The 27,705-nt window shown below is 37.5% G+C and overlaps 3 protein-coding genes across 7 annotated transcripts; 1 reads left to right on the forward strand and 2 right to left on the reverse strand.

Moving 5' to 3' along the window:
- On the reverse strand, positions 1-12,910 carry LOC107830385 (DNA ligase 6-like). 5 transcript variants are annotated; one of them, XM_075235332.1, is made up of 10 exons: positions 10,776-12,910; positions 9,891-10,086; positions 9,271-9,378; positions 8,752-8,801; positions 2,943-2,977; positions 2,781-2,842; positions 2,516-2,677; positions 2,353-2,441; positions 1,729-1,828; positions 1-537 (listed from the first exon to the last, which is right to left on the reverse strand). In XM_075235332.1, exons 2-10 carry the CDS (start codon positions 10,047-10,049, stop codon positions 229-231), a joined length of 1,074 nt encoding a protein of 357 aa, XP_075091433.1. In that variant the 5' UTR covers positions 10,050-10,086; positions 10,776-12,910; the 3' UTR covers positions 1-228. The 5 variants fall into 5 exon arrangements, with proteins under 5 accessions (XP_075091433.1, XP_075091435.1, XP_075091432.1 ...); XM_075235334.1 differs by lacking the exon at positions 9,891-10,086 and having other exon boundaries at positions 10,776-12,908; XM_075235331.1 differs by lacking the exon at positions 10,776-12,910 and having other exon boundaries at positions 9,891-10,536.
- A 6,713-nt stretch (positions 12,911-19,623) lies between these two features.
- LOC107810265 (ATP synthase subunit beta, mitochondrial) lies at positions 19,624-23,300 on the forward strand. The gene is made up of 9 exons (XM_016635019.2): positions 19,624-20,380; positions 20,875-20,950; positions 21,117-21,205; positions 21,472-21,589; positions 21,683-21,786; positions 21,872-22,030; positions 22,141-22,365; positions 22,450-22,761; positions 22,935-23,300. Exons 1-9 carry the CDS (start codon positions 19,916-19,918, stop codon positions 23,046-23,048), a joined length of 1,662 nt encoding a protein of 553 aa, XP_016490505.1. The 5' UTR covers positions 19,624-19,915; the 3' UTR covers positions 23,049-23,300.
- Positions 23,301-23,558: 258 nt separating this feature from the next.
- Positions 23,559-27,325, reverse strand: LOC107810266 (loganic acid O-methyltransferase). The gene is made up of 4 exons (XM_016635020.2): positions 27,114-27,325; positions 26,618-26,933; positions 25,702-26,060; positions 23,559-24,055 (listed from the first exon to the last, which is right to left on the reverse strand). Exons 1-4 carry the CDS (start codon positions 27,162-27,164, stop codon positions 23,696-23,698), a joined length of 1,086 nt encoding a protein of 361 aa, XP_016490506.2. The 5' UTR covers positions 27,165-27,325; the 3' UTR covers positions 23,559-23,695.
- Between the last annotated feature and the right edge of the window lie 380 nt (positions 27,326-27,705).

A 27,705-nucleotide genomic window follows, 5' to 3' on the forward strand; every position in this document is an offset into this window, starting at 1 on the left:
TATAAAAAATTATACTATGTATATAGGTCAAAAATTAGTTTTTATAGACATATATTAAACTTTGAACACCCTTTCTAAAATTTCTGGCTTCGCCACTGGTGCAAACTCACACCAGTAACAATGTTTCTGCTTGTTAAACACTCTGGTACATTAGTAATGTGCTAACACGAGAGAGAGCGAGAGAGAGAGAGAAGAGGGAGGTTCCTTTAGGATAAACAAAATTTACAATTAATGTTCAACATTCACGTCCATTTTTCTAGTCTGAGCGCGGAACATATCGGCTATATCTGCAGATGTGCTACATTCCTCAGGTTTTCTATCTGACAAACACCGAATGAACCTAGGGAATCTGACAGAAATACCACGAGATGGATGGACTGAACCAATGGCTGCATGATGCACTGGTGACACCGTGAAGTCAGCACCCCTTATCTCCCACACAACTTCTGGAGAAAACCACATATCGGCCACTTCTGCAGTTCGATAGTAATGTGGCTTTTTGTTGAAGATTTTGTCCCCAGAGAAGAACTCTTTCATCTGAAACAAGGTTAAATCAGTAAGTCGCAATTAGTCTACTGAGTGCTCAGAAAGTGACTGCTTTCTTCCACTGATGTAATACCCTTCACTACCTTCTCTTCTTAAAGTTGTAATTTGTTATTCTTAACTTTTACATTCCCATTGACACTAACCCCACATAGGTGCTCTGCGCACTCGAGATTCACATTGATGATAAAAATGTTTGTAGGAAATGAAGGCCTTCTTCAAACACCATTTCTAAATGCATACATAAGAATTTGATAAATAGAGACAAGCTGAAATATTAGTACATAAATGACAACAAAAAGAAAATTCAAGAGATAATTTTAAGGGTCATGGTCAAGCATGCTTTTATGCGCAAGTAACTAGATATATTTAAAGAGACAGCACTCGCTTTCTGAGTATTTTCTTTCCACACCCCAAAACCACAGCTCTCACGTGTAGCAAGATTTTAATTCTACTCCCCATATAAAGCACTCTTTCAATACACAATCAACTATTAACTGGCTACAGCAGTTTGTCCATCCAACTTACACAGCATCTAGCTATGCCTCAACAATAAATTGGATCCTCACAGAGTAAAGGTTTACAGACATTGGATTCTCAAAACCCCGTCTATCACCTAAAACAGATGATATAGATGCTGGAGCTATTTACCAAGGTAACCAACTCCCTATCATGTGCTGATCTATGTGCTCTATTCTCTATATTTGTGAACCACAATCAAACTCAAAGACCTTGCACACCTCAGGATCCTAACAAAGCAAATAAAAAATGCAGGAGCTTCTTTAAAAGATGACCAGCTCCCACTCATGTAGTGGACTTATGTGCCCTTCTTTGTGTTTATCTATAAAAGCGAACCATGGTTAAAATCAATAACTCTGCACTGCACCCCTCAAAATTTCACAACAAAAGATATCACTAACCCATTATCCTCGTAATTCACATAAAACAGAATGTCTTACTATGAATAACCATATAAAAGCTTAAAGCAGAATAGGGAAAAAGCCGTTTTTTTTTTTGGGGGGGGAGGGGGGGGAATCAGATATCAAAAAACAATCTTTCTGATACAGATCAAAAGACAAGTTAATCAAAGGAGAGTTTGTTCACCAGAATGCCAATACTAGTATCTACATGTCCAAGACTAAGATGTAGAACATGGTAATCAAGTTATATCGTTATTGAACTCGCCTCTATGTAGAATGAATCAGAAAACCCAGACATGACCCGGCAGACACTCTGGAATTCCTCAGTGTCAGGGTTGTAGCAGCCCATAAGGAAAGGACTATACCTGTAATTTAAAAAGTAACGCATTAATCACATGAAAGCACTCATGCAAAAGAATCCAATGCAACTTATCAGCGGTCATAAAAGAAGCGAGAGGGGGGAGGGACGTTTTCTTACGTGCCCAAACAATATATGCATAACATATAAACATTAGGAAACAACTCAGATGTTTGTAGCACTGAACTGTCAAAATGACATACAGTAGCAGCATATGCTTCCACTTTACTGGTAATGCCAGCAAAGTTTGTACAGCACAATCATCTTTAGAGTAGACATCCCCGCTAAGCTATCTCAAAACCTTAAATAAGATTTCTGGGTGAAAAAATGCTCAATTCGTGGGAATTTGCAGTTTACTCCTTAACTTTCTGCATAGTACATATTTAGAAAGGTATTCCTGCTAAGCTATCTCAGAACCTAAAACATATTTCTGGGTGAAAGATGCTCAAATTTGAGTGAATTTGCAGGTTGATGCCTTAACTGTCCGCATAAGAAAATCAAAAAGAAAAGAAAAGAAAAGTTGATCATTACCATCCTGCTTTCCTTCCATTCCCATACCAAGCACCAATCGGAACCAAGTCCAAGGAATCACTTAGTCCTTCCACGTAGTCTCTCTTGACCTGCAGACAAGTTCCAGGATTAGGACTAGAGCTCTAATCTTGCTAATGCAATACATCACTCTTCGAGGTGACACCTTTAACCATGCATCAGTGCGCTTTGATGGTGTGTATCCAGCATCTATATCAAGGGATTTCACCATGATTCCTTCACAAGAAGAACGTAGCGCATCATCAAGAAAGCTGTTCATCCTAGCCAATGTGGCTTCGTTATCTGCACAATCATCATCGGACTCTACCTAAAGAAAGATAGGTTAGGTAAATTACTGAATAGCCGGCAACAGAATGCTCATGTTACGTACTAACCAACAAAACAAAATTATACACCGAGAAGAAACTTACAGTCATTTCTGTCGCATACTCGAAATAACCTCCTTTGCCATCACCAAATAAATCCTTCAGATCTGATTTTCACACAGCAAATTTCAAAAATTAAGAGGACAGTTTTACAATGTCTATTACTCCTAAACTTCTACACTTGTAGGAAGAAATAAAGATGCATACATTTTCGCCTTTGACGGAGTGGCAGATGCAACAATCTGTAGACAAAGAATTCTACAGTTATAGAATCCTAAAAAGGATGTGAACGTCTCAAATGAAATATTAAAAGAGAGCAACAAGAATCAGCTAGAGACAAATTAATGTGGAATAGCCATAAAAGCCTCAGATTGCATGATCAGCCAAATTTTGAAAGAAGCAGCATATGGAAAGGTCTCCTCAAACCTCACAACCAGAAACACTAAGGTTACACGTGTTACATCTCATTGTACAACATCACATTGTATAAACTGAGAACCCCAATCATGAACCTTTTTTTTAAAGGCTCTTGATCAAGTTAAGAAATCTTTTACTCCCTCCATCCAAAAAGCAATGACATGGTTCACAGCAAGAGGTCAAATTCAACTGTTGAGGTGATTTTTGTCATTAATTTTTCGACTATTCACAATGAAATTTATATATTACAAAAGAACCAGATAATTTAGAAACTGATATTTTTAACATGTTTGAACACTGTAATCAATGAAAAACTTTTCAATCATTCAATAATAATTGTCATATAAAATCAGATAGAGGAAGTATAGTATCATTTCTACTAGCTTCATGTGCTCTCCTCCTTTCCAATAATCTTATGGTATATTATTTTCTTTAGGATTGAATTTAACTGCCATCTTTCTCAACAAATTTAAAGCCCATTGAGTCTTGTAACCTAGAAATCTAATTGCCAACATTAAGGACTTCTTAATGAAATAAGATATCACTTTTTTCAGGGTTATCTTTCCCCAAAAAAGAAAGGACAAAAGGGATGTTATGGTGTATATTCGTTAGAATCTGTGAGAAGGCACATGAGAAAATATGTTATTGATATTGGATGATAAATACATTACAAGAGGTCCCTATTTATAACTATACACTACAAGGAGATATTACTCATCTTCCAATGTGGGACAAGACTACACTATACATATCTGTAAACTAACACTCCCCCTCAAGTCGGTGCATACACATCATATGTACCAAGCTTGTTACACATGTAACTAATACGAGAACCAGTAAGAGACTTAGTGAAAATATCTGCTAGTTGATCATTCGACTTTACAAACTTTGTAACAATATCTCCTGAAAGTATTTTTTCTCCGACAAAGTGACAGTCGATCTCAATGTGTTTAGTCCTCTCATGGAACACCGGATTTGACGCAATATGAAGAGCAGCTTGGTTATCACACACTAGTTCCATCTTGCTGATTTCTCCGAACTTTAACTCCTTGAGCAACTGCTTGACCCAAACTAACTCACACGTCGCCATAGCCATGGCCCGATATTCGGCTTCGGCGCTAGATCGAGCAACTACATTTTGTTTCTTGCTCTTTCATGAGACCAAATTACCTCCTACTAGAACACAATATCCAGACGTAGAACGTCTATCAAAAGGTAATCCTGCCCAATCAGCATCTGTGTACCCAACAATCTGCTCGTGGCCTCGATCCTCGAATAGTAATCCTTTGTCTGGAGCTGACTTTATATACCGAAGAATGCGAACAACTGCATCCCAGTGACTATCACAGGGAGAATCCATAAACTGACTTACAACACTCACCGGAAAAGAAATGTCAGGTCTAGTCACTGTGAGGTAATTCAATTTGCCAACCAACCTCCTATATCTCGTAGGGTCTCTAAGAGGCTCCCCTGTCCAGGCAGAAGCTTAGCATTCGGATCCATAGGAGAGTCAATAGGTCTGCAACCCATCATTCCAGTATCCTCAAGAATGTCTAAGGCATAATTCCGCTGGGAAATAACAATACATGAGCTAGACTGAGAGACCTCAATACCTAGAAAATACTTCAATCTGCCCAGATCCTTAGTCTGGAAGTGCTGAAAGAGATGTTGCTTCAGATTAGTAATATCATCCTGATCATTACCAGTAATAACAATATCAACAACATAAACCACTAGATAAATACACAGATTAGGAGCAGAATGCCGATAAAACACAGAGTGATCAGCCAAGTCATGCTGAACAATAATTGTGCTGAACTTACCAAACCAAGCTCGAGGGGACTGTTTCAAACCATATAGTGACCTCCGCAATCTGCACACACAACTATTAAACTCTCCCTGAGCAACAAAAACCAGGTGGTTGCTCCATATAAACTTTTTCCTCAAGATCATCGTGGAGAAAAGTATTCTTAATGTCTAACTGATAAAGAGGCCAATGACGTACAGCAGCCATGGACAAAAAGAGACGAACAAATGCTACTTTAGCCACGGGAGAGAAAGTATCACTATAATCAAGCCCAAAAATCTGAGTATATCCTTTTGCAACAAGACGAGCCTTAAGCCGATCAACCTGGCCATCCGGGCCGACTTTGACTGCATAAACCCAACGACAACCAACAGTAGACTTACCTGCAGGAAGAGGAACAAGCTCCCAAGTGTCACTCGCATGTAAAGCAGACATCTCGTCAATCATAGCATGTCGCCATCCTGGATGAGATTGTGCCTCACCTGTAGACTTAGGGATAGAAACAGTGGACAAAGAAGATATAAAAGTATAATGAGGTGACGACAGACGATGATAATTTAAACCGACATAGTGGGTATTAGGATTAAGTGTGGATCGTACACCTTTGCGGAGTGCAATTGGTTGACTAAGAGGAGACAAGTCCGCAGTAGGTGCAGAATCTGATGCGGGGCGTGAATCACCTGGGCCTGATGCTGGATGTGGACGACGATGATAAGTCAAGAGTGGTGGAGCTGCAGAAGGTTGAACTGGATTATGTGGAGGAACTGGAGCTATAGGTGGTGGAGCTACAACCGGAGCTGTAGGTGGTGGAACTGGAACCGGAGCTATAGGTGGTGGAACTACAACCGGAGCTATAGGTGGTGGAGCTACAACTGGAGCTATAGGTGGTAGAGCTACAACTAGAGTTGTAGGTGGAGGAGTTGGAGTGACTGAATCTCCAAAAGATGAAACTGGTAGTACCTCAGAAATATCTAAGTGATGACCTGAACCTGTGAAGTATGATTGGGTTTCAAAGAAGGTAACATCAGCGGATATAAGGTACCGCTGGAGGTTAGGAGAGTAGCATCGATACCCCTTTTGTGTTCTCGAGAAACCCAAAATACGCACTTAAGAGCACGAGGAGCTAACTTATCTGTTCCTGACGTAAGGTTATGGACAAAACAAGTGCTTCCAAAGATACGGGGTGGAAGAGAGAACAAAGGTAAGCGGGGAAACATGACAGAGAATGGAACTTGGTTCTGGATAGCTGAAGATGGCATACGATTAATAAGATAGCAAGATGTAAGAACTGCATCCACCAAAAACACAACGGAGCATGAGATTGTATGAGTAGGGTACGAGCAGTTTCAATAAGATGTCTATTCTTTCTTTCAGCTACCCCATTTTGTTGAGATGTGTACGGACAAGATGTTTGATGAATAATCCCATGAGATTTCATAAACTGCTGAAATGGGGAAGACAAATACTCTCGGGCATTATCACTACGAAATGTGCGAATAGAAACCCCAAATTGATTTTGAATTTCAGCATGGAAGGTCTGGAACATAGAAAACGGCTCAGATCGATTTTTTATCAAAAATATCCAAGTGCACCTGGAATAATCATCAATGAAACTGACAAAGTAACGGAATCCCAAGGTGGAACTGACCCGACTAGGACCCCAAGCATCTTAATGGACTAAAGTAAAAGGTGACTCTGCTCGATTATCAAGACGCCGAGGGAAATGGGAGCGGGTATGCTTACCGAGCTGACATGACTCACACTCTAGAGCTGACAAGTGAGATAAACCAGATACCATTTTCTGAAGTTTTGACAAACTGGGATGTCCCAACCGTTTATGTAATAAATCTGGTGAATCAGTAACAGGACAAGTTGTAGAAGGAAGACAAGATGTGAGTCCATGTGATTTAGCAAGGATAAGGTAATAAAGTCCGTTTGATTCACGCCCGGTACCAATGATCCGCCCCATACTGCGTTCCTGTATAAAAACATGGTCATCAAGAAATAAAACAGTGTATTTAAGTGATTTGGCTAAGCGACTAACAACTATGAGATTAAAAGGACTATTGGGAACATAAAGGACTGAATATAAAGGTAAGGAAGGAAGTGGGCTTGCTTGACCTATTGCAGTTGCCATGGTTTGAGACCCATTGGCCATTGTGACCATTGGAAGAGATTGAGAATACGAAATAGTAGTGAAAAGAGATTTGTTACCAGAAATATGATCTGATGCACCTGAATCAATGACACAAGACTCAGAGGATGAAGATTGGAAGAAACAAGTCACGCTATTACCTGTTTGAACAACAGAAGCTATCTCAGAAGATGTCTGCTTACATGTTTTATACTGAAGGAACTCAATATACTCTGCTAAAGAAACCATCCGACTATTCAAAGCATCGGTTCCCATGTCGCTACAATTTGTAGTAGTAGGGTTAACTTGAAATAGTGGAACACTGTTCACGCCGGAAACATTGTAGCTCGCCGGAAAATTCCAAAGTTTGTCGGAATTTGTCATAACCAGGATGGATAGACTCGGAATTCCTTTGCGAGCAAGCTGTCCTGAAGAAATGTTTTCAAAAAATGGCCGGAAAGATCACTGTTCACGCCGGAAAAATATAAAAGTGGTCAGAATTTGATTTGAATTAGATGGGTAGGCTCGGAATTTTGAGGAGAGCACACTGTCCTGAAGAAGCTTCGCGAAAAAATGGCCGGAAAGTGGCCGGAACCCTCGCCGGAAAAGTTGTTGCCGACGCGTGGAGGAGCGTGGCGGCTTTTATGCCGGATAAAATTTCAGGGGTTGGTCGTCGGAGGGTGATCTACTTCGTGGTGGTGTTGGTTTTAGCACAACACCGACAGAAAGTGACTTTCACTTAGACAAGCCTTAGGTCACCGGAAAAATTGCACGATGACTAAGTTCTTTCTTCCCGGTTAACGCTGGAATGACACACAACGATTTTTTCTCACTAATGCTCTGATACCATGTGAGAAGGCACGGGAGAAAATATGTTATTGATATTGGATGATAAATACAATACAAGAGGTCCCTATTTATAGCTATACACTAAAAGGAGATATTACTCCTCTTCCAATGTGGGACAAGACTACACTATACACATCTGTAAACTAACAAATCGATAAGGGACTATTATATCTATGTAATTATGTAACCTTGATATCTTTCCTAGTTTAGAATAGGTCTACGTACTATTTGAACACTCAATAGCTTGGGAGCATGATCAAGAAGTCTTTTATCTCAATCTTATTTTCGTTGTTTCATTTCTCGCAAGGGAATTGGCATCTTTGCACTGGATAAGCTTCCCTATAATTTTTCTTCACGTGCAACAAGTAATACCATAAACATATTTAGGAATGACATCTTTCTATATTTAGGAACAATTAACTTAAACTTCCCACGTTAACCTTAATAATGAGCCACAAAAAATTTTATGGCTAGTTTTAGACCACAAGTTTTAGAGGTCTTTCTTTGTTAATTCCATGACTAGTCGAACACCGTAACATATATTGTCAGGGAGTATAAATTATAGACCTATTCACATCATATACCTTTGTGTCTCATCACCAGGTAAATCCATTTATCAAACTATCAAAGCTTAACAATATTAACAAACTACCCCAACTCATTAAATGAGATTTATAGATCAAAACTGGTGTATTTTCACCGACACAAAACATGATTACTATGAAACCAGTACCGTTAAGGATAGACAAATGTGTAACAGCAGGTATTGCCATCCACAACAAAATTGGAGAAATGGTTTTAGTAATTACTGTTCTCCATTTGCAAACATAATATCGAAGACAAAAATGCATATCTCAACCTGCACAAAGAATGGTAAAAAGAAAGAGATGTCAGATAACAGAATATATTTTTACAGACAGAAAACATCTTTTAGGGGGACTGTCTATCACAGGCACAGCATAAATATTCTAAAAAACTTAGTTGATCAATAAGGTACAAATATCACACCCCTTGGGATGCGGCCCTTCCCCGGACCCTGCATGAATGCGGAATGCTTTGTGTACAAACTCCAATTGAAAATAAAACATAACATAAGAAGACATTTCTCTTACTTTTTGACAAGGGACATTTCTCATTACTTTAGCATGTAGATTAAAAATGAATAAAGACAGGCTCCAGTGGCAATCTGCTGTGATCATTGTGGAAATGGAGAAAGGGGGTCAACCACCATCTTCCAAACACAAGGTCCAAATCCAAATGATAAATTAGATTGTTATGGGGGAGTCAGAAGGCTAAAGATATTCCTGATTGAGAGGATTGACAATTACCTTAATTTTATCTAATGCGATGATGGAATCTTTGGTCCCTCTCTCTCGTGAAGATAGTTCTTGGAACGACATGAGCTTTGAACCATTTTTTCTATCAATTGCAACAACCTGAAAAAAGATAGAGGTCATAAACAACAAAAGTTCATTAGTGATTACAATTTCAGCCCAACGGCTGCGAGGGCACTTCGACTATTCATACATTTAACACAGACACCAAATTTGAGTATATAACATCATGGTTTGGTGATGGACACAATCAGACATGATGCATGCCAGGTGAACTCCAAACACATGTTGAACCCTTTTTTTCCCACACTCGTTGTAGGACAGCAGTGTCCTTAATATGGACAACTGCCCCTTGATTTAAACACATGTTTCCAATTATTGTAGAGCACGTATATCTAAAACTTCACAAGAATATGGAGGCCTTACTGTATTCAATAAGATTATTCAGAAGAGAAATCTTAAGCCTAGCACATTACTAAAGCTCCCCAATCTACCGTCTTCCAAACAACAATGACCTAAAACACAAGGCCGAACCAAAAGAACCACCAGCATTCTAATTAAAATCGGAGTAGAAGAAGAAGAATCTGGCTTAATAAAGAAAAGCATGGTTCCACCTTTTGTTTTAACTTGTTGGAACTTAGCAGTAAAGTTTCGATTTGAGCTTGATTTACTCGAGTTTGACATCTGAAATTGAAGTGTTTCGATCTGTTCTTGAAGTTGAGAAGGTGAATATTCCGACTGAAGACCACGATCCACAATATGTCTAACTGCATTTCTTAGTGCATTTATTTCATAACTTATAGCCTTCATCTGCGAAAAAGATAGATCATTTTAATTCCCTCCGAATTCTTCACAGTTGTTTCTCAGAGTCACTCTTTTCTTCTTATGTTTCTTTTTCTTCTCAATTTTTTTATTGGATATATTCCCTGTGAGTTTTTTTAATTTTTTTTTTTCTCAGAGCTCTTTTTTTGATATATTCCCTGTGAGCTTCTGCCCCGGCTCTAGTTGGCTCACATGTTCGAAACTACTGAGATTATGGGTCCACTCCTTTATCCTGCTTCCAACTTAAATACCAAATTATTTCCATGGTAGTGTTAGAACCAATGACGTGTTCTTTTTTCTTAAATTCTTCCACTAGGTCACCGTGCTGATTCATTGCTTTTACCCGTTCTGCTGGCATATTTTCTTCTTTAGCTGCTCTATTATAATCATCTTTTTCAATTGAATATCCAAAAAAATTGCTGTGCTTTATATATGCTTTACTTGGTATTGAGCTGTTTGGATGCTTTATTAGCAATATCACAGAATGGTGTAATGTGCTTTTCTTGCATTGTAAGGACAGTCTTAAAACTTCTGTGTTTTATAAATTAGGTATTATGTAACATCCTTTAAATATAATATCCTGTCTCCCATATAAGTCTCCGAAAGTTTTTAATTTAACGTGGCTTCCCTCGAATCTGTCCCGTGCTACTTAAAGTGGAATTCCATATAAGAAATACCTCTGCATCCACTATGAATGTCGCTCCTCTGGGACCACATGATTCTGTAATTATGTTTACCAAATCAGGGAATCTAGATGTTGTTTCATCCCCATTCCGTGAAAATACACGAACCGAACCATCAGCTAATTTATGAATTTGAGCTCGCTGACCATCATATCTGCAAAATAGATATCAGTACTTTAAGATATGAGTATGTTCAAAAATAGCAATATCTACAGGCTATATTTCAGCATCGCTAAAACATTGTTTCAGAATCTCTCTTCAGATGTCAATTCATTCATTTTTTCAGAAAGCACAATTACTCGGTTGGAAATTCAAGAAACCGCAAGATACCATTGGTATTAGAAATGATTGTTAAGTCCACGTAAAGCGAAAATTTTCAGCAATAATCCCGGCATTCAAGTATTCACTCAAAATAGAAGCAAAGAGAAGATAGTGCACCAAAAAAACATAATCACTCCTGTATTTTTCAAAGTTAATTGGATCCTACTAGATAATAGGCTACTAAATAAAGGACCGTGGTACTACAAGAGCTGCCATCACTCCCCTTGCATGAAAACGACAGAATACAGCATCAGCTCTAAGATAAAAAACAACACCCAAATAAGAAGAAAAGTCGACAATATCAAATAAAAAATAAATAAGAATAGGAATCCTAAACTCTTTGATACTAGTACTCAAATGACATAACTGAGGAACTCAACAAGAAGTAAGTGAACTCCAAATAACCCTGCAATTCACTCTCCCTAAAGTTTAAGACATAGTATCTTCTTGAACTATGACTTATTACAACAACAACAACCAACCCAGTATAATCCCACAAGTGGGGTCTGAGGAGGGTAGATAGTATGCAAACCTTATCCCTACAGTGAATGTAGAGAGGTTGTTTCCAGTAGACCCTCGGCACGAGGAAAAATGAGAAAAGAGTCGTAACAACAAGAAATGACGAGAAAAAAATAAAAGAAAACAAGGCGAAAGAAACAACATGAAGATAGAAATCTACAAAATTAGAATACAAAACTGCTACTAATAACACTGGAAATGTCCGGAACCCCGTACCACTACCTATTAACCTACAATTTTAATCCTCGACCTCCACAACCTAACCTTCCTACTAAGGGTCATGTCCTCGGTCAGCTGAAGCAAAGCCATATCTTGCCTAATCAGCTCTTCTCAATACTTTTTTGGCCTACCGCTACCTCTTCTAAGACCCACTAAGGACAACCTCTCACACCTCCTTACCGGCGCATCTGCGTTTCTCCTCTTCACATGCACAAATCATCTAAATCTCGCTTCCCGCATTTTGTCCTCCATGGGAGCCACTCCTACCTTGGCCTGAATATCCTCATTCTTAATCTTATCAATCCTGGTATGCCCGCACATCCATATTAACATTCTCATTTCTGCTACTTTCATTTTCTAGACATGAGAATTCTTGAATGGCCGACACTCTGCCCTATACAACATAACCGGTCTCACTACTACTCTCTTACCTTTTAGTTTAGGAGGCACATTCTTATCGCATAAGACACCGAATGCGAGCCTCCATTTCACTCACCCGCACCAATACGATGCGTAACATCCTCATCAATCTCTCCATTACCTTGGATTATAGACCCCAGGTACTTGACACTATCTTTCTTGAGGATGATTTGTGTATCAAGCCTCACGTTCGTTTCTTCTTCACTAGACCTATCACTGAACTTACACTCCAAGTATTCTGTCTTAGTCTTACGTAACTTTAAACCTTTAAACTTTAGGGTCTGTATCCAAACTTCAGTCTCGCGTTACCACCACTTCGCGTCTCATCAATCAGTACAATCTCATCTGCGAATAACATACACCAAGGCACTTCCCCTTGAGTGTGACGCGTCAGTGTATCCAATGCCAAAGCAAATAAAAATGGACTAAGAGCCAACCCCTGGTGCAACCCCATCACAACTGGAAAGTGGTCCGAGTTCCCTCCCACTGTCCTCACCTGAGTTTTAGCTCCTCCATACATGTCCTGAATCACCCTAGTATACGCTACAGGAACACCTCTAGCCTACAAACATCTCCATAGAACCTCCCGGGAACTTTGTCATATGCTTTCTCTAGATCAATAAACACCATGTGCAAGTCCTTCTTCCTCTCCCTATTTTAATAAATTTTTACATATAATTTTTATTCTACGTCAAAAGTTATGGGTTAAATTTAACTCGTAACTGTCACACTGCATCCGCCCGCAATAACACAAAAAGTTCAACCTAAAAGTTTGTTGTGTACAACTGCATAGAACATTAGAACTCGTCCTAAAGAGCTTCAGTATATGTTGCAGCTCCCGCTAAACTCTACTTACAAATCATAAAAATAAAAATAAAACAATATAATTGATATTTAGAAAGGAATAAAAATGACAAATAGTGATAAATTAAAGTATAACAACAACAACAATAACAATAACAACAATATGTAGTCCCACAAATGAGGTTTGAGAATTATAGTGTGTACGAAAATCTTACCCTTACCTTTAAATATATTTATTTAACAAATTAAATTAAAAAAGAGGAGGGAATTATTTTCTGTCTATAATTGAAAAATAAATTATATTATAAAATAAAGACTGTAAAGTAAATAAATCGAAGACAAGTATAAAGGGAGATTGATATTTTTATTTAACTTCAAACTGTTGTCCATAATGAACTGAAAAATCCTCTATTTATATAAGAAAGGAAGCAATTGCGAGGCTTTTAAGGAAGCAGCTGCAAAGCTTTTCTTTAGCTACTTGTAAGATGTCTGCATTAGCTGCTTGCAACCTGCTTGTTTAATAAGAAGCTGCTGCAAATCATTTCATTGAGTTGCTTGCAACCTGCCTGCATGAGCTGCTTGTAAGCTGTCTGCATGAGCTGCTTGCAACCTGACTGTTTAATAAGAAGCTGCTGCAAATTATTTCATTGAGTTGCTTGCAACCTACCTGTATCAGCTGCTTGTGGATAAACTTCAACAGAGTACTAAATGGATAATCTTCTTCAGGAAGATTATCTATAGCGGAGTAATGAATGGACATCCATAATATAATATTTTCATAACACTCCCCCTTGGATGTTCATTAAAAGATATTGTGACTCGTTAAAACCTTACTAGGAAAAACTCAGTGAAAAAAATTCCAGTAAAGGAAAAAGAGTACACATATTTAGTAATACGTAATTCTAGTTGCCTCATTAAAAACCTTATAAGGAAAACCCTGTGGAAAAAATCTTAGTAAGGAAAAAAGAGTACAACGCGTATTTTACTCCCCCTGATGAAAACTTTATTTCAAATATTTAAGTCTCCGCATTCCAATCTTGTATACTATTTTCTCAAAAGTTGAAGTTGGCAAAGATTTAGTGAACAAATCTGCTAGATCGTCACTTGAACGGATTTGTTGCACATTGATGTCACATTTTTCTGAAAATCATGTGTGTAGAATAATTTTGGTGAAATGTGTTTCGTTCTATCTCCTTTTATAAATTCTCCCTTTAATTGGGCTATGCACGCAGCATTGTCTTCGTATAAAATTGTGGATCTTTTATCACATTCCAAACCACATTTTTCTTGAATAAAATGAATCACTGATCTCAACCATACGCATTTCCTACTTTCTTTATGAATAGTTATTATCTCAACATGATTTGAAGAAGTAGCAACAATTGATTGTCTTGTGGAGCGCCATGATATGATAATACCTCCACATGTAAACACATACCCGATTTGAGATCAAACTTTATGAGGATCGGATAAATAACATACATCTGCATAACCAATATGATCTGCACCAACTTTGTTAGCATTAGCAAGATACATAAGTGCACCAATTGCACTGAGATAGAGTATTTCAGGACCAAGGAGTTTCTCATACTTTTCTGGAGGTCAGAACGGATCCATATTCACTTCAAGTGATCGAACACCCATTTGGTTTATTTAATGGGTGCGCTTTGTTCATGTAAAAGCGTTTTAAGATATTTTCTGTATAGACAGATTGATGGATAAAGATCCCATCTTCTAAATATTCAATTTGCAGACTAAGACAAAGTTTTTCCCTTTGGAGCTCTTCTGGAGTTCCTATGAGATTTATGCCATTAACATAAACAAAACGTATAACAAACTCTGATATTGTTTTCTTTGTAAAAACGCATGGACAAATGCCATCATTTATATTGTAACATCCCGAAAAATTTCGAAGTACTTAAGTGTAAAGCCCGGTAAAATATGCAAAGAAAATAATGTTTGATGGTGTCGGACTAGGCTTACGTGTTTGAGGAGTGAACAATGTTTCATGATGCCGGACTAGGCTCGGACATTTTGGGTTGAACAATGCACGGGAAAGTAAAAGAATTTTTTTGGCAGAAATGCACTATGCGACCGCAAAATTACTTTGCGGACCGCATAATGGGCGCAGAGTGAGGCAGTTAATTGGGTCAGTTGGAAGCAATTATGCGATCGACTATGCGATCGCATAAATGTTATGCGATGCATTATGCGGACCGCATAGTGACCGCATGCACTGACGACTTTTTTGATCATTTTATCAGCAATTATGCGACTGATATGCGGTCCGCATATCCATTATGCGGTCGCATATGCAGTCGCATAACTGTTCCAGAGCTCCATTTTTAGGTTTGTTTTTTAAAACCCGACCCTATTTCGTTAAATACACTCGTTGTGCCATTTTAGAGACATAATCTGATATTTTAAAGTGTGAGAGAGTGCCCTAGAGTGAGAAGGTGTTCTTCAATAACTTTTCTTCAATTCTTTCTCAAGTTTTGGAAGATTAAGAAGGGAAGCTCACTATGTCTTCATCCTAGAGGTAAGATTCTATACCCTAAACCCTAATTTCGAAATTATCTGAAAATGGGTAATTAGCAAGATAATTTTTGGGCATGAGAGTTGCTTATTTTATATGCATGTGTTATCAAAGGGTGTAGGAAGGTTGTTGAGCTAAAAATGGTAAATATTGGGTTTGTGGGATGATGAAATCCTTCATAAAAAGGACATTGAAACCTTATGCACACCTAGTGTTTGATAAAATGCTCAAGTGAGCTAGAACCATGATCATCTTCCTAATTTTGATTCAATTTGTTATATTTCTATAATAGATTGAAGTTGCTAAGAATTCCGGAATATTTAGAATGTAAGGAAGCTCAAGTGAGGTATGTTGGCTAAACTCTTCTCTTATAATTGAATCTCACGATATTCATGTAAATTATGTAAGTACCGAGTGATTCATTATGAAATTGGCTATTCCGAGTAAGATTGGGTTGAAAGAAATATGTTCAACAAGCATCCCAGATGCTTTATTCATGTTGTGTTACCAATTGAGGATGTGTTAAAATATGGGTTGTGCATTAATAATGTTTAGACTTTAAGTCAAGTTCAAATGAAGGCTATTATGCCAAGTTTTGTGAAATATCTCTATGTGCCTTAGACTCTAAATTGCTCACATGTGTACTACACACTTTGATTTGAATTGTGTTTGTTGTTGATGATGAGGATGATATTTGAAATTGATAATGTGAGCATGAAATACTGAATATGGCCAACGTGCCAAGAATGAACTTATAATTATGGCCACTGGTGCCAATGAAATGAAAAGATGTGAAAGTATTATGAAATGCGATGATTAATATAAAAAGGTTGATGTCTCAAATAAGACGGCCTAGTCGGTCGGGTCGTGATCGGACACCATGCCGCACACATGGTGGTGATTGTGCTGAAAATTGTAATTGATGGTAATTGTGGGTGATGTCCCTAATGGATAGCCTAGCCGATCGGGTCGTGATCGGACTCCGTGTTAAAGACGGTGGTATTGATATTGAGAGAAATTGTGGTTGATGTCTCTAATGAGATGGCCTAGCCGATCGGGTCGTAATCGGACTCCGTGCTAATAGTACGGTAGTACTGATTTTGTAAATACTGGTTTTGTGAATAATGGTATTATAGACAATGGTATATCGATACTAAAAATCTCCCAATGTGAGATATGAAAATTAATTTGAACACTGTCTTGATCCTAAATTGAGATTTGATGTTAATTAAGGCTTTCATTGATATTATGATAATCTTGTTTGTATTATTTGTCATTCTATTGAGAGCCTGTTTAGTTATACATACTAGTGCTATTCGACGGTACTAATGTCCCTTTTGCCGGGGGCATTGCATCTTTAAATGGATGCAGGTGGTTCCACAACATGAGATATTGATCAGTGATAGCAGTACACCTTCTTCCCAGCTGACTTGGTGAGCCCCACTTCATTTTGGGGTCATATATCTTTTGTACTTTGTGTATTCGGTTTGAGGTATAGCGGGGCCTTGTTACCGGCATTATCATTGTACTCTTCTTTATCTATAGAGGCTCCGTAGACATAGTGTGGGTTGTGTATTGGTGCTGGGGAAAGACAAACTATGTTATGTTGTGGTTGTATTACTTGTCCATTTGAGACTTTAAAAATGATGAAACTATTGGAAATGAATTGGTATTGTAGACATGAACACATTTTCGTCTAATTAATGAAAATATGTATATCTCTATTCATGAATGAGTTTGGGTAGAATGAAATCTAACAAGCTTGCTCGGTCGGGTTCACTCGGTTGAGCGCCGGTCGCGCTCCTCGATTTTAGGATGTGACAAACTTAGTATCAGAGCCTAAGGTTTTAAAGTGTCATAGGATGTCTCGGAGCCATGTCTAGTAGAGTCCTTATTATCAGTGTGTTGTCGATCACATCTATAGTTAGGATGCTACATGGGCATTTAGGAATAATACCCTTCTTTCATGTCCTTGATCGTGCGATAAAGCTGGTTGTAAGATTGTTCCTTCTTTAACTCCTGAGTTGCTCTAATTTTCAGTACATGGCACCTAAGAAGAAGACAAGAACTGGCCAAAGAGCCAATGTCACCCCATGAGTGACAGTTGATTCTATAATTGATGATGCGGGTGAGCACCCGAGGAGTGAGAATATTCCTCCAGCTACTACACTGCCTGACTCAACTACAACTGATCAGACCGCACCTGTACCTACACCTACTGAGGGTGCAACGGTCCCTCCAACTGATATACCAGTTCCATCTCCAGTTCCAGCTTCCGATTCTGGTGTTTCTGATGTTGATCTTAAGGGAGCCATACAGATGTTGGCTCAAATAGTGGCTTCCCAGATACAGAGGTCAAATATTGCGCCCACTTCTTCCAGTCAACCAGGGGATTCTACTGGTTCCAGGGTGAACAGGTTTATCCAAGATGTTTTACGTACAACAGGTACGTGCGATAATGATCTTTATGCCACAAAAATAATATTTATATCCTCTGTTATTCTAGCTCTTCCGAATGTGAGTTGTGGTATTTCTTCATTCACTCCAGGGAATAAAAATGTGCTTCAAAAATAACTTTGAATAGCACAGAAAGACACAATTTCATAATATTTTCATGCTTCGGGAGAAAATTTCAATTGTGTTACTTCTTCAGGAGTAAATTAAAATACGAAAAATTAAGTATTCACTCCAAGGAATGGATTAATATTTATAAAAATTCACATCCTTCAGGAAATCGAACATAATTATCTGAACATGCATTAATCACATCAAATTGTGATGCTTCAACCTCTTTTAAAATATTTACTACTTTAGGAGCAAATCGAGACGTGCATGTAATATAGAGAATATTTCTCTAGCTTATCTTTAATTGTAACCATAGAAAGCCTAAATTATCACTTCTGGTTGTCATAGGCATATACCATTTTTAGTGGTTAACAAAATTTAGTTACAATGAGATATACGAAATATAACCACTTCTGGTGGTTGTATATTTCTTGCAAACTCTGTTAGAGTTTAAGTGAATCTAATAATGTTATCCACTTTGTAATCCTTTACTAAGATAATAAAGATGAAAATAAATACCAAAATAGGTATTGTATACGTAACATACAACCAAATAAGCGATGATAAAAATATTAAAATATAAGCAAAAGACTCAAATTAAATTACGCAAATTTGGCCACTCCAGATGTAAGTGATATCTACATCACTACTGTCAAGAAGAAAAACTCACCACCTCAAGGATATAATCTATCTTATGATGCTAGGAATGAACAAGATCTAACCACGGACGTAAGAGCGCCGCCTTACATCGGAGATGAACACTGAAATAAAAATTAAATTCGAAGTAAGTGCTCAAAATGGCAGAGTCTCGTGATGAATTATGTTATAAAATAAAGACTGTAAAGTAAATAAATCGAAGACAAGTATAGATGGAGATTGATATTTTTATTCAACTTCAAACCGTTGTCCATAATGAACTGAAAACTCCTCTATCTATATAAGAAAGGAAGCAGCTGCGGAGCTTTTCAGGAAATAACTGCAAGATTTTTGTTTAGCTGCTTGTAAGTTGTCTGCATGAGCTGCTTGCAACCTGCCTGTTTAATAAGAAGCTGTTGCAAATCATTTCATTGAGTTACTTGCAACCTGCCTGCATGAGCTGCTTGTAAGCTGTCTGTATGAGCTGCTTGCAACCTGCATGCATGAGCTGCTTGCAACCTGCATGTTTAATAAGAAGCTGCTGCAAATCATTTCATTGAGTTGCTTGCAACCTGCCTGCATGAGCTGCTTGTAAGCTGTCTGCACGAGCTGCTTGCAACCTGCCTGTTTAATAAGAAGTTGCTGCAAATAATTTTATTGAGTTGCTTGCAACCTGCCTGCAAATAAACTTCATCAGAGTACTAAATGCATAATCTTTTTTAGAAAAATTATCTATAGCGGAGTAATGAATGTACGTCCACAATATAATATTTTCATAACTAAGTTCAATATTTAAGACAAAATTAAAGGAGAAAATGAATTTTGTCCATTATTCTCTCTAAAAAAAAAAACACACACACACACACACCTCTGCAGCTAAACTGAAAAGGGCAAAAACGGCGGCGAATAAACAGCCAATGGTAGCAACACGTGGTGCTTCAGCATTGTTTGAACTCGTCGGACGCAGAGCTCTCAGCAGAATATATCGTTCTCTACTTCTCTTTCTTCAAACCGAAACACAACTCTCTCTTTCTTTTATTCATTCACTTCCTTCATTCATATGCAAATGTAAAATCAGCTGTATCGTGAGGGTGTCACTCTGATCACACTACCCATGGCTTCTCGAAGGTTCCTTTCCTCCATGCTCCGCTCATCCATACGTCACTCTTCCTCAAAACCCTCACTCACAGCCCATATCCATCGCCCCTCCCCGGCCGGCCACCTTCTCCACCGCGCCGTCAATTACGCCACCTCTGCCGCCGCAAAGGCGACGCCGGCGCCTCAGAAAAAACCTCCTTCTCCGAAGATTAAGGAAACTGGCGGTAAGATCACCGATGAGTACACCGGTGCCGGTGCCATTGGTAGCGTATGTCAGGTGATCGGAGCTGTTGTGGATGTCCGGTTCGATGAAGGCCTGCCGCCGATTTTGACGGCGTTAGAGGTGTTGGATAATGATATAAGGTTGGTGCTGGAGGTAGCTCAACATTTGGGAGAAAATATGGTTAGGACTATTGCTATGGATGGGACTGAAGGGCTTGTGCGTGGTCAAAGAGTCCTCAATACTGGCTCCCCTATTACTGTAATTTTCTTATCTCGCTTTTAAGCTCTATATATATGTGCAACTTTATCGAAACTTGACATTGTAGTTTATTTACATATCCTATATTACGTTACACGGATCCTTAATCTTCCATGAAGTACCCGTGTCAGATAGAATTGATTTGGGTATGGACTCTGCTTTCTGCGGATATTTCAAAATACACTAAAATTGGTAAAATTTTACACTTACTCATACGGTCATACCATATATTTACATACACCCGTAAAAGAATCCATTTATAAGTTAAGTTACAGTATATTGTCTCTCAATTAATAATTAAATATGTCTTTAATTTTTTGTGATATTTTATCGGTCTGAATTTCTTCTTAAAAGTGTGTGTAGAAAAACACTTTGTTTCACTGCTCATTTGTTTAATTTAAGAATTTGTTTAGGGTCTTTTACCCCTGAATAGGATGTTGCAAGCTTATATTAGCTCGTTCATACTCCTTCTAATCTTGGTTTTGAAATGTCAGGTGCCTGTTGGCAGGGCTACACTTGGTCGAATTATAAATGTCATTGGAGAGGCCATTGATGAAAGGGGTGATATAAGTAAGAATCTGCCCCTTGGCTAAAATCATGTTTTTCCTGTTAATGGCACTACATACGTAATGTTGCTTTTTCCTATTTCAATTTTTCATCTTGATTGGGACGAGCTCTTTTTTTATTGTCTTTTCTTTTTTCATATTTGCTTTATTGAGATGTTGTGGATCTACAGAAACGGAACATTATCTCCCGATTCACCGTGAAGCTCCATCTTTTGTTGAACAAGCTACCGAGCAACAGATCCTTGTGACTGGAATTAAGGTACGTGATACTACTTTTCTGTATATTAGGAACTGAACACATCTCAGTGTGATAGCTTCAAGGCATCTGTCCTCATTTCTATACTTTTGGTGGAAGCAAAACAGGAGTAGCAAATATTTGATTAGCACATGCAATTTATGAAGTAGTATATAATTTCATGTGTAAATGCTTTTGTAAGACGATATACAAATCATTTGCTGTTGAATGCATAAATCATGTTGTTGTCTATTGTCTCTGGGTATGATTTGACTTGCTTTTGATGACAGGTAGTGGATCTACTTGCTCCTTATCAGAAAGGTGGAAAGATTGGACTTTTTGGTGGTGCAGGTGTTGGAAAGACGGTGCTTATTATGGAGCTTATTAACAACGTTGCCAAGGCCCATGGTTTGTTACTAGTTGAACTAGGAATGAAAGTGAGTCTTCATGTATTCTCGTTCTTTAAGTGAATTTAATTTTATATTCACTTCTCGTCCTCAGGTGGTTTCTCAGTGTTTGCTGGTGTTGGTGAACGTACTCGGGAGGGTAACGATTTGTACAGAGAAATGATTGAGAGTGGTGTTATTAAGCTTGGTGATAAGCAGGTCTCTGTAGATAACATTTGCTTTTCAAAACATAGCGCAGAGATTTCTTGCAATTGGCTGATTTTGCACGTATATTTATCCGCAGGGTGAAAGCAAATGTGCTTTGGTATATGGTCAAATGAATGAACCTCCTGGTGCTCGTGCTCGTGTTGGGCTCACTGGGCTAACAGTTGCTGAACACTTCCGAGATGCTGAAGGGCAAGATGTGCTCCTTTTCATCGATAATATTTTTCGCTTCACTCAAGTGAGCTATCTTTTCAAATATCTTAGTTTGAGTATATTTTACTTTTTAATTGCTTAAACTTTTGTAAAATGATTTCTAATTCTTTCCATCCGTCTCTGGGATTGTTGTAGGCCAACTCTGAGGTGTCTGCTTTGCTTGGTCGTATTCCCTCTGCGGTCGGTTACCAGCCAACTTTAGCTACAGATCTTGGGGGGCTTCAAGAGAGGATTACTACAACTAAGAAGGGGTCTATCACATCAGTCCAAGCTATCTATGTGCCTGCTGATGACTTGACTGATCCAGCCCCTGCTACCACCTTTGCTCACCTTGATGCTACAACCGTGTTATCTCGGCAGGTTAGTTTCTTATATTAGCAATTATGTATCAGAAAAACACTTTTCATGCTATTTTATTAACATCGTCGCTCTTCTCCATTGCAGATTTCTGAGCTTGGTATTTATCCTGCAGTGGATCCCTTAGATTCTACATCCCGTATGCTTTCTCCTCACATCCTAGGTGAAGATCATTACAATACTGCACGAGGTGTACAAAAGGTTCTCCAGAACTACAAGAATCTCCAGGATATTATTGCCATTCTGGGAATGGATGAACTGAGTGAAGATGACAAACTAACTGTTGCCCGTGCTCGTAAAATTCAGAGGTTCTTGAGCCAGCCTTTCCATGTTGCAGAAGTATTTACTGGTGCCCCTGGAAAGTATGTGGATTTGAAAGAGAGCATCCAAAGTTTTCAGGTAATTGAGAGCAACTTTCTTATTGAGTCACTGCTCACATGAAGTACCATTTTGGGAACAATCACGTGTACTTCATTCTTCTGCTGAACTTTAACAATCACCTGCTGTTGTTCTTGTTGAGCAGAAATTTTCATTCTGTACATAATTTTGACCTTCATTTTCATTCTGAGCAGGGTGTCCTGGACGGGAAATATGATGACCTATCAGAGCAATCGTTTTACATGGTTGGGGGTATAGAAGAAGTCATTGCTAAGGCTGAGAAGATTGCGAAGGAGTCAGCTAGTTGATTATTTAGCTGCAGTTTCTGTTTCTCTTTTTTGTTTTGTATTTTCTATTAGGATATATAGCTCATTAAATGGCAGAGAGACTGGAGATTTTAAACGGCTTTATTATTCTTGTGAGTTAGTCTAGACTAAGCATTATTATTCTTCTCTTTCGTCGTAGTTTTCCACCTAAATTGATTGAAACGAGTTACAGGATATCAGGTCATTGCCTGTTTTCCATGAGGCTCTTCAATACCATGGATCTCTTTGTGTTGACCTTTTCTGCCTGCTGAATAATGTTCTTGACTATCCAACTGTTTAGGTTGTGTCCAAAATTTGCAGGAAATTTACTTAATCATCATTTGAACGAATCTTTGGTACTGCTTTGGTGGAAATCAAGACAATATCACAATATGATGGTTTTCCATGTCCTTTTATCACAGTTTCTCCACACATTATATACTCAGTTCAGTCATGAGCATTCTCTGGTGGCAGTGTTTATTTTTCTGTTTTTAATTTCCAGAAGAGTTGGAATTGCCATATAAAAATTTCAATTCTGCAGGGGATTATTTCCCTTGGTTTATACAAACAAGTGCACAATCACAAAGTTCTGCAAATGCCTCTTTCTCGCATAACTGTTTCGAGGCGCATGGTAAGTTCTAAGAATCAAACTAGGTTCCTGGTTTGGATGTATAGGTTTTGCGCTTGAGAAACACAAAGTAGTTGGCGTCTGTTCGGTATCTATTATCGTACAGAACTGGATGTGAACCAACTTTTTCAGCATAACGTTGAAACAATTCCTCAATGACGTCTTTCCCAAAGTGTTCCTCAAATAGTCCCTCTGTTACCGCTCGTAGAGATAAGACTACAGTCTGGATATCGTGTACTACTTGTCTGAAGGGAGTTGGTAGCTTCTCAAACCTTGCGATGTCAAAGCATCCGTGTGCCTTTATCAGTGTTTCCAGTTCCATTTGAGATGTGTAATAGTATGGGAGGTTGAATGAATCCAACTTTTCCTCTGATATGATGCCCTGAAACGGAAGATTCATCATATTTTCGAGTACCCGAGGAGGGGATAGACAAAAACTTAGTATTGGATATAATTTGTTATAGGGATGAATGCATCTCAAGTTAATAGTTTTAGGGTGTGTTCGGTACGAAGGAAAATATTTTCTAATTTTCTCATGTTTGGTTGGTTTAAATATTTTACTCATGAATTTATTTTTTTCCCTATCAAGAGAATGGAAAATATTTTTCTAACACTCTTTTTCAACCTTCCCACCTTATTCCCATCCTCACCAACCCCCATCCATCCACCCCACCCCCTCACCTACCCACCCCGCCCTAAATTGAAATATTATAATTAATAGTACTTTTTTTCAAGTTATAGATAAAGTACTTTTTTTCATTTCAACAAATGAGTATTTTCTTTTCATGATATAAAAAAATATTTTTTTTTCATTTTAACAAAAAAATTACTTTCTTTTCATGATGTAAGATATTTTCCTTCGTTTCAATAAAATGATGTAGTAAAAGTATTTTCTTTCATTTTAACAAAAAAAATATATTTTCTTTTCACTATGTAAAAAAAATATTTTATTTCATTTCAACAAAATGAGTATTTTATTTTTATGTTGTAGAAAGAGCACTTTATTTTTCAACAAAAAAAAAGTATTTTCTTTTTAGTTATGGAGCACAAATTTCAATTGCGTAAAAAAGTAAAGCAACACATTAGTTCCTTTGGGTTTGTGTGAATTTTTAGAAGAATAATTAATTTTTTGAAGAAAATAGAGTCCTGAAAACGTTACGTATTTGGATGGGGGATGGGAGCACATGAAACATAGGGACTTGAGGGAAGAGAGTGAGTAGAGTAGTATAAAAAATTATTTTCCTAAAAAATATTTTCTACTCTCTAACCAAACACTAGAAAAGTTTTTCACTCATCAACCAAACAAGGAAAAATAAGTGATAAAATCACTCATTTTCCATGAAAATATTTTTCTTCATACCAAACACATCCTTAAACTCAGTAGTTCTGTCAAAGAAGAATCTAAGTTTTTTTTTTGGATTGTCGTGGTACACTGGATGAACTTGCGCACACCTTGACTATTTCATTGGTTATTTGTTATCTCCCACCACATGTATCGAATAGCTCTGCCAACCTAGGCTTAGGTAGATGACAAGAAATCAAATACCATTTTTTTTTTATCTCTGTTAGTATTTGAATGCAAATGGTTTTATCGCACTTCACTGACCACTAATAAGGTGCAAGAAGACTTTAAATTACATACATTGATAGTGTAAATTCTTTTATGCTATCAGTAATTTTAATTTGTGGTATCATATTAATTATTATTCATTATTTTAACAGATTATCAATTTATAATTATGTACCTATTATAGGCGACGTACGTGGTTATCCAAATAGTTATTACACCTTCAATGCATAAAAACTATATGCAATAGCAAATTACATTTACAAAAGGCTTCTCATGACGAACGAACAAAAAGTACTTAAGTAGTTTGTTCGAATATTTATTTTTGACTGCTCGTCGATTACTTTTTCACCATGATCATACTTATCGTATCCTGCACATTGCACAAAACTTAAACTATCTTTATTTCATTTTCGAAGTGGGGGAGGAGGATATATTAATTTATTTAATTAGTTGGTTACCATTTTGGCCATATCCTCTAGGCAAGATCCAAGAATGCTGAAATTGAGCCCCATGGAACACTCAGAAGGAAGCACTCCATCAAGAATTCCAAGAGTTATAATCACCATTAATCCTCCTGGAATCAGCTCTTCAGCTCTTGCGTCCAAAAAGGATTCTATATCTTTTCTGAACTGAGTTGAATATGCCGCCTCTACTTCTTTTGCTGCTCCACTGCAACTGTAATGAATTCTTCCCTTGTTCCACGCTCCTGACTTTCTGTCCTTAACTTCCTCGGGAATTCTTGACAGGTATAGAAGTGCCATGGAACTGTGAGCAATATCTAGGAACGCCTTTGGAAATACTCGTCCATGGAATGAACCTAGACAATATCGTAGATAACTAAATACAATACGAAAGGATTTAAGTTATATACACGAACAATGTTAGTGCAAAATTTTCTTACATGATAGTATATCCTATTATAGCATGCTAGTTACGTATCAATATTTTTATCGAGTTACCAATTAACGTTTATCATAAAGATTTATTAATAATATAGATCTTACGAGAAATTTCTGAATTATGTATTATCAGTACTCAAAAGGGCAGCTCGATACACAAAATACACTGCGTTGATGCGTGGTCCCGGCCGGGAAGGGCTACATTCACGTGCTGTGATCATCAGTACTCAGTACGCACAAAATTTTCACTCAATATGAACCAAACATATGGTACATATATTGATAGCAATACATGTTTTCTATTTGTTGGTCCGTCATAAGTTCTCATTCACCACGACCTAGTAGAAACTAGATTATCTGCCGTTTTAAACTCTATTGGCTCGGGTATAGATTTACATTCAAATATGTTATGGCTTTAATTTCACTATTATTCTGCATACAAAACATAACCTAAATAGATCATGAATATATATACCTGGGACTCCTGCGCCGAAGTAGTTAGGTTTGTTGCTATGAATGTAATTGAAGAGAGTGTTGAAATCGTTTTGGACTAAATCATTAAAGAACACAAAGAATTCTGGTACTTGAGGATCTTCTTCATTAGATTCATACTTTTGTTCCACTGCTTCAATGATATTCTGAGCTGCAATATAGGTGTTTCGTCCAGTAGAACACCCAAAATCTGCTATGCGAAATGGGTTACAAGGATCAAAATGAGGGTTTGATCCCACATCAAGCTGCTGTTGAATCAACTCATTCATTACTTTCTTTGAATATCCAAGTAGTTGTTTCTGCAAAAACATGTACACACGATTAATTCGCATGGTTTCTGGTCATGATCATCACAGTCGAATTCAGAGATTATGATTATACACATATTTTTGGTGGAAAAAAAAAAGAAAAAAAATTATATACATATTTTTAAGAATTTTGTCCATAAGTATACATGATTTGAATGAATTCAATTGAACCTGGTATTCAGAATTCTTAGCATAGCTCTTAGGGCCATCACCGCCATTCATCTTGCTAAGTTTTTTTTTTAAAAATAAAAAAAATTAATTTGGTGGAGGATATATATTTGAGCCTTTTGTGGGTCGAAAACTATTGGTTTCAGAAGCTAGAGAGCATCATGCTATATTTATAGCCTATAGGGGATGGAAGTTCATTGAAAACCTATAGAGTCAAGCTAAGTTGCAGTACAACAATTGTCTTTTTGTGAACTTCATAGAATGGGAAATAGATTCCCTTCTTCTCCCATATCATAATTCACCAATCATTATGCTCATACTATCCTCTCTCTTTTTTTTATTATATTTTTTTTATTTGTTACGGCATGAAAAAAGATAAAATGAAACTAAAGAATTAATATGGTGTTTACATGCATAAGAAGGAAATCATCAAATATTACTCCAAATAAAAGTGGAAAGCCGTGAAATTTTGTTGCATGTTCATCTTCGGTAACAATTTGAGGATTCTCAAGAGAACTATACTAATGATTAAGATGTCATAATTCAAACTGTAGTGTTACGAGTTTGAATCTCATTAGTTTGGTCACTACTATCT

Source organism: Nicotiana tabacum, chromosome 17 (assembly GCF_000715075.1).
Source record: "Nicotiana tabacum cultivar K326 chromosome 17, ASM71507v2, whole genome shotgun sequence".
Taxonomy (NCBI): domain Eukaryota; kingdom Viridiplantae; phylum Streptophyta; class Magnoliopsida; order Solanales; family Solanaceae; genus Nicotiana; species Nicotiana tabacum.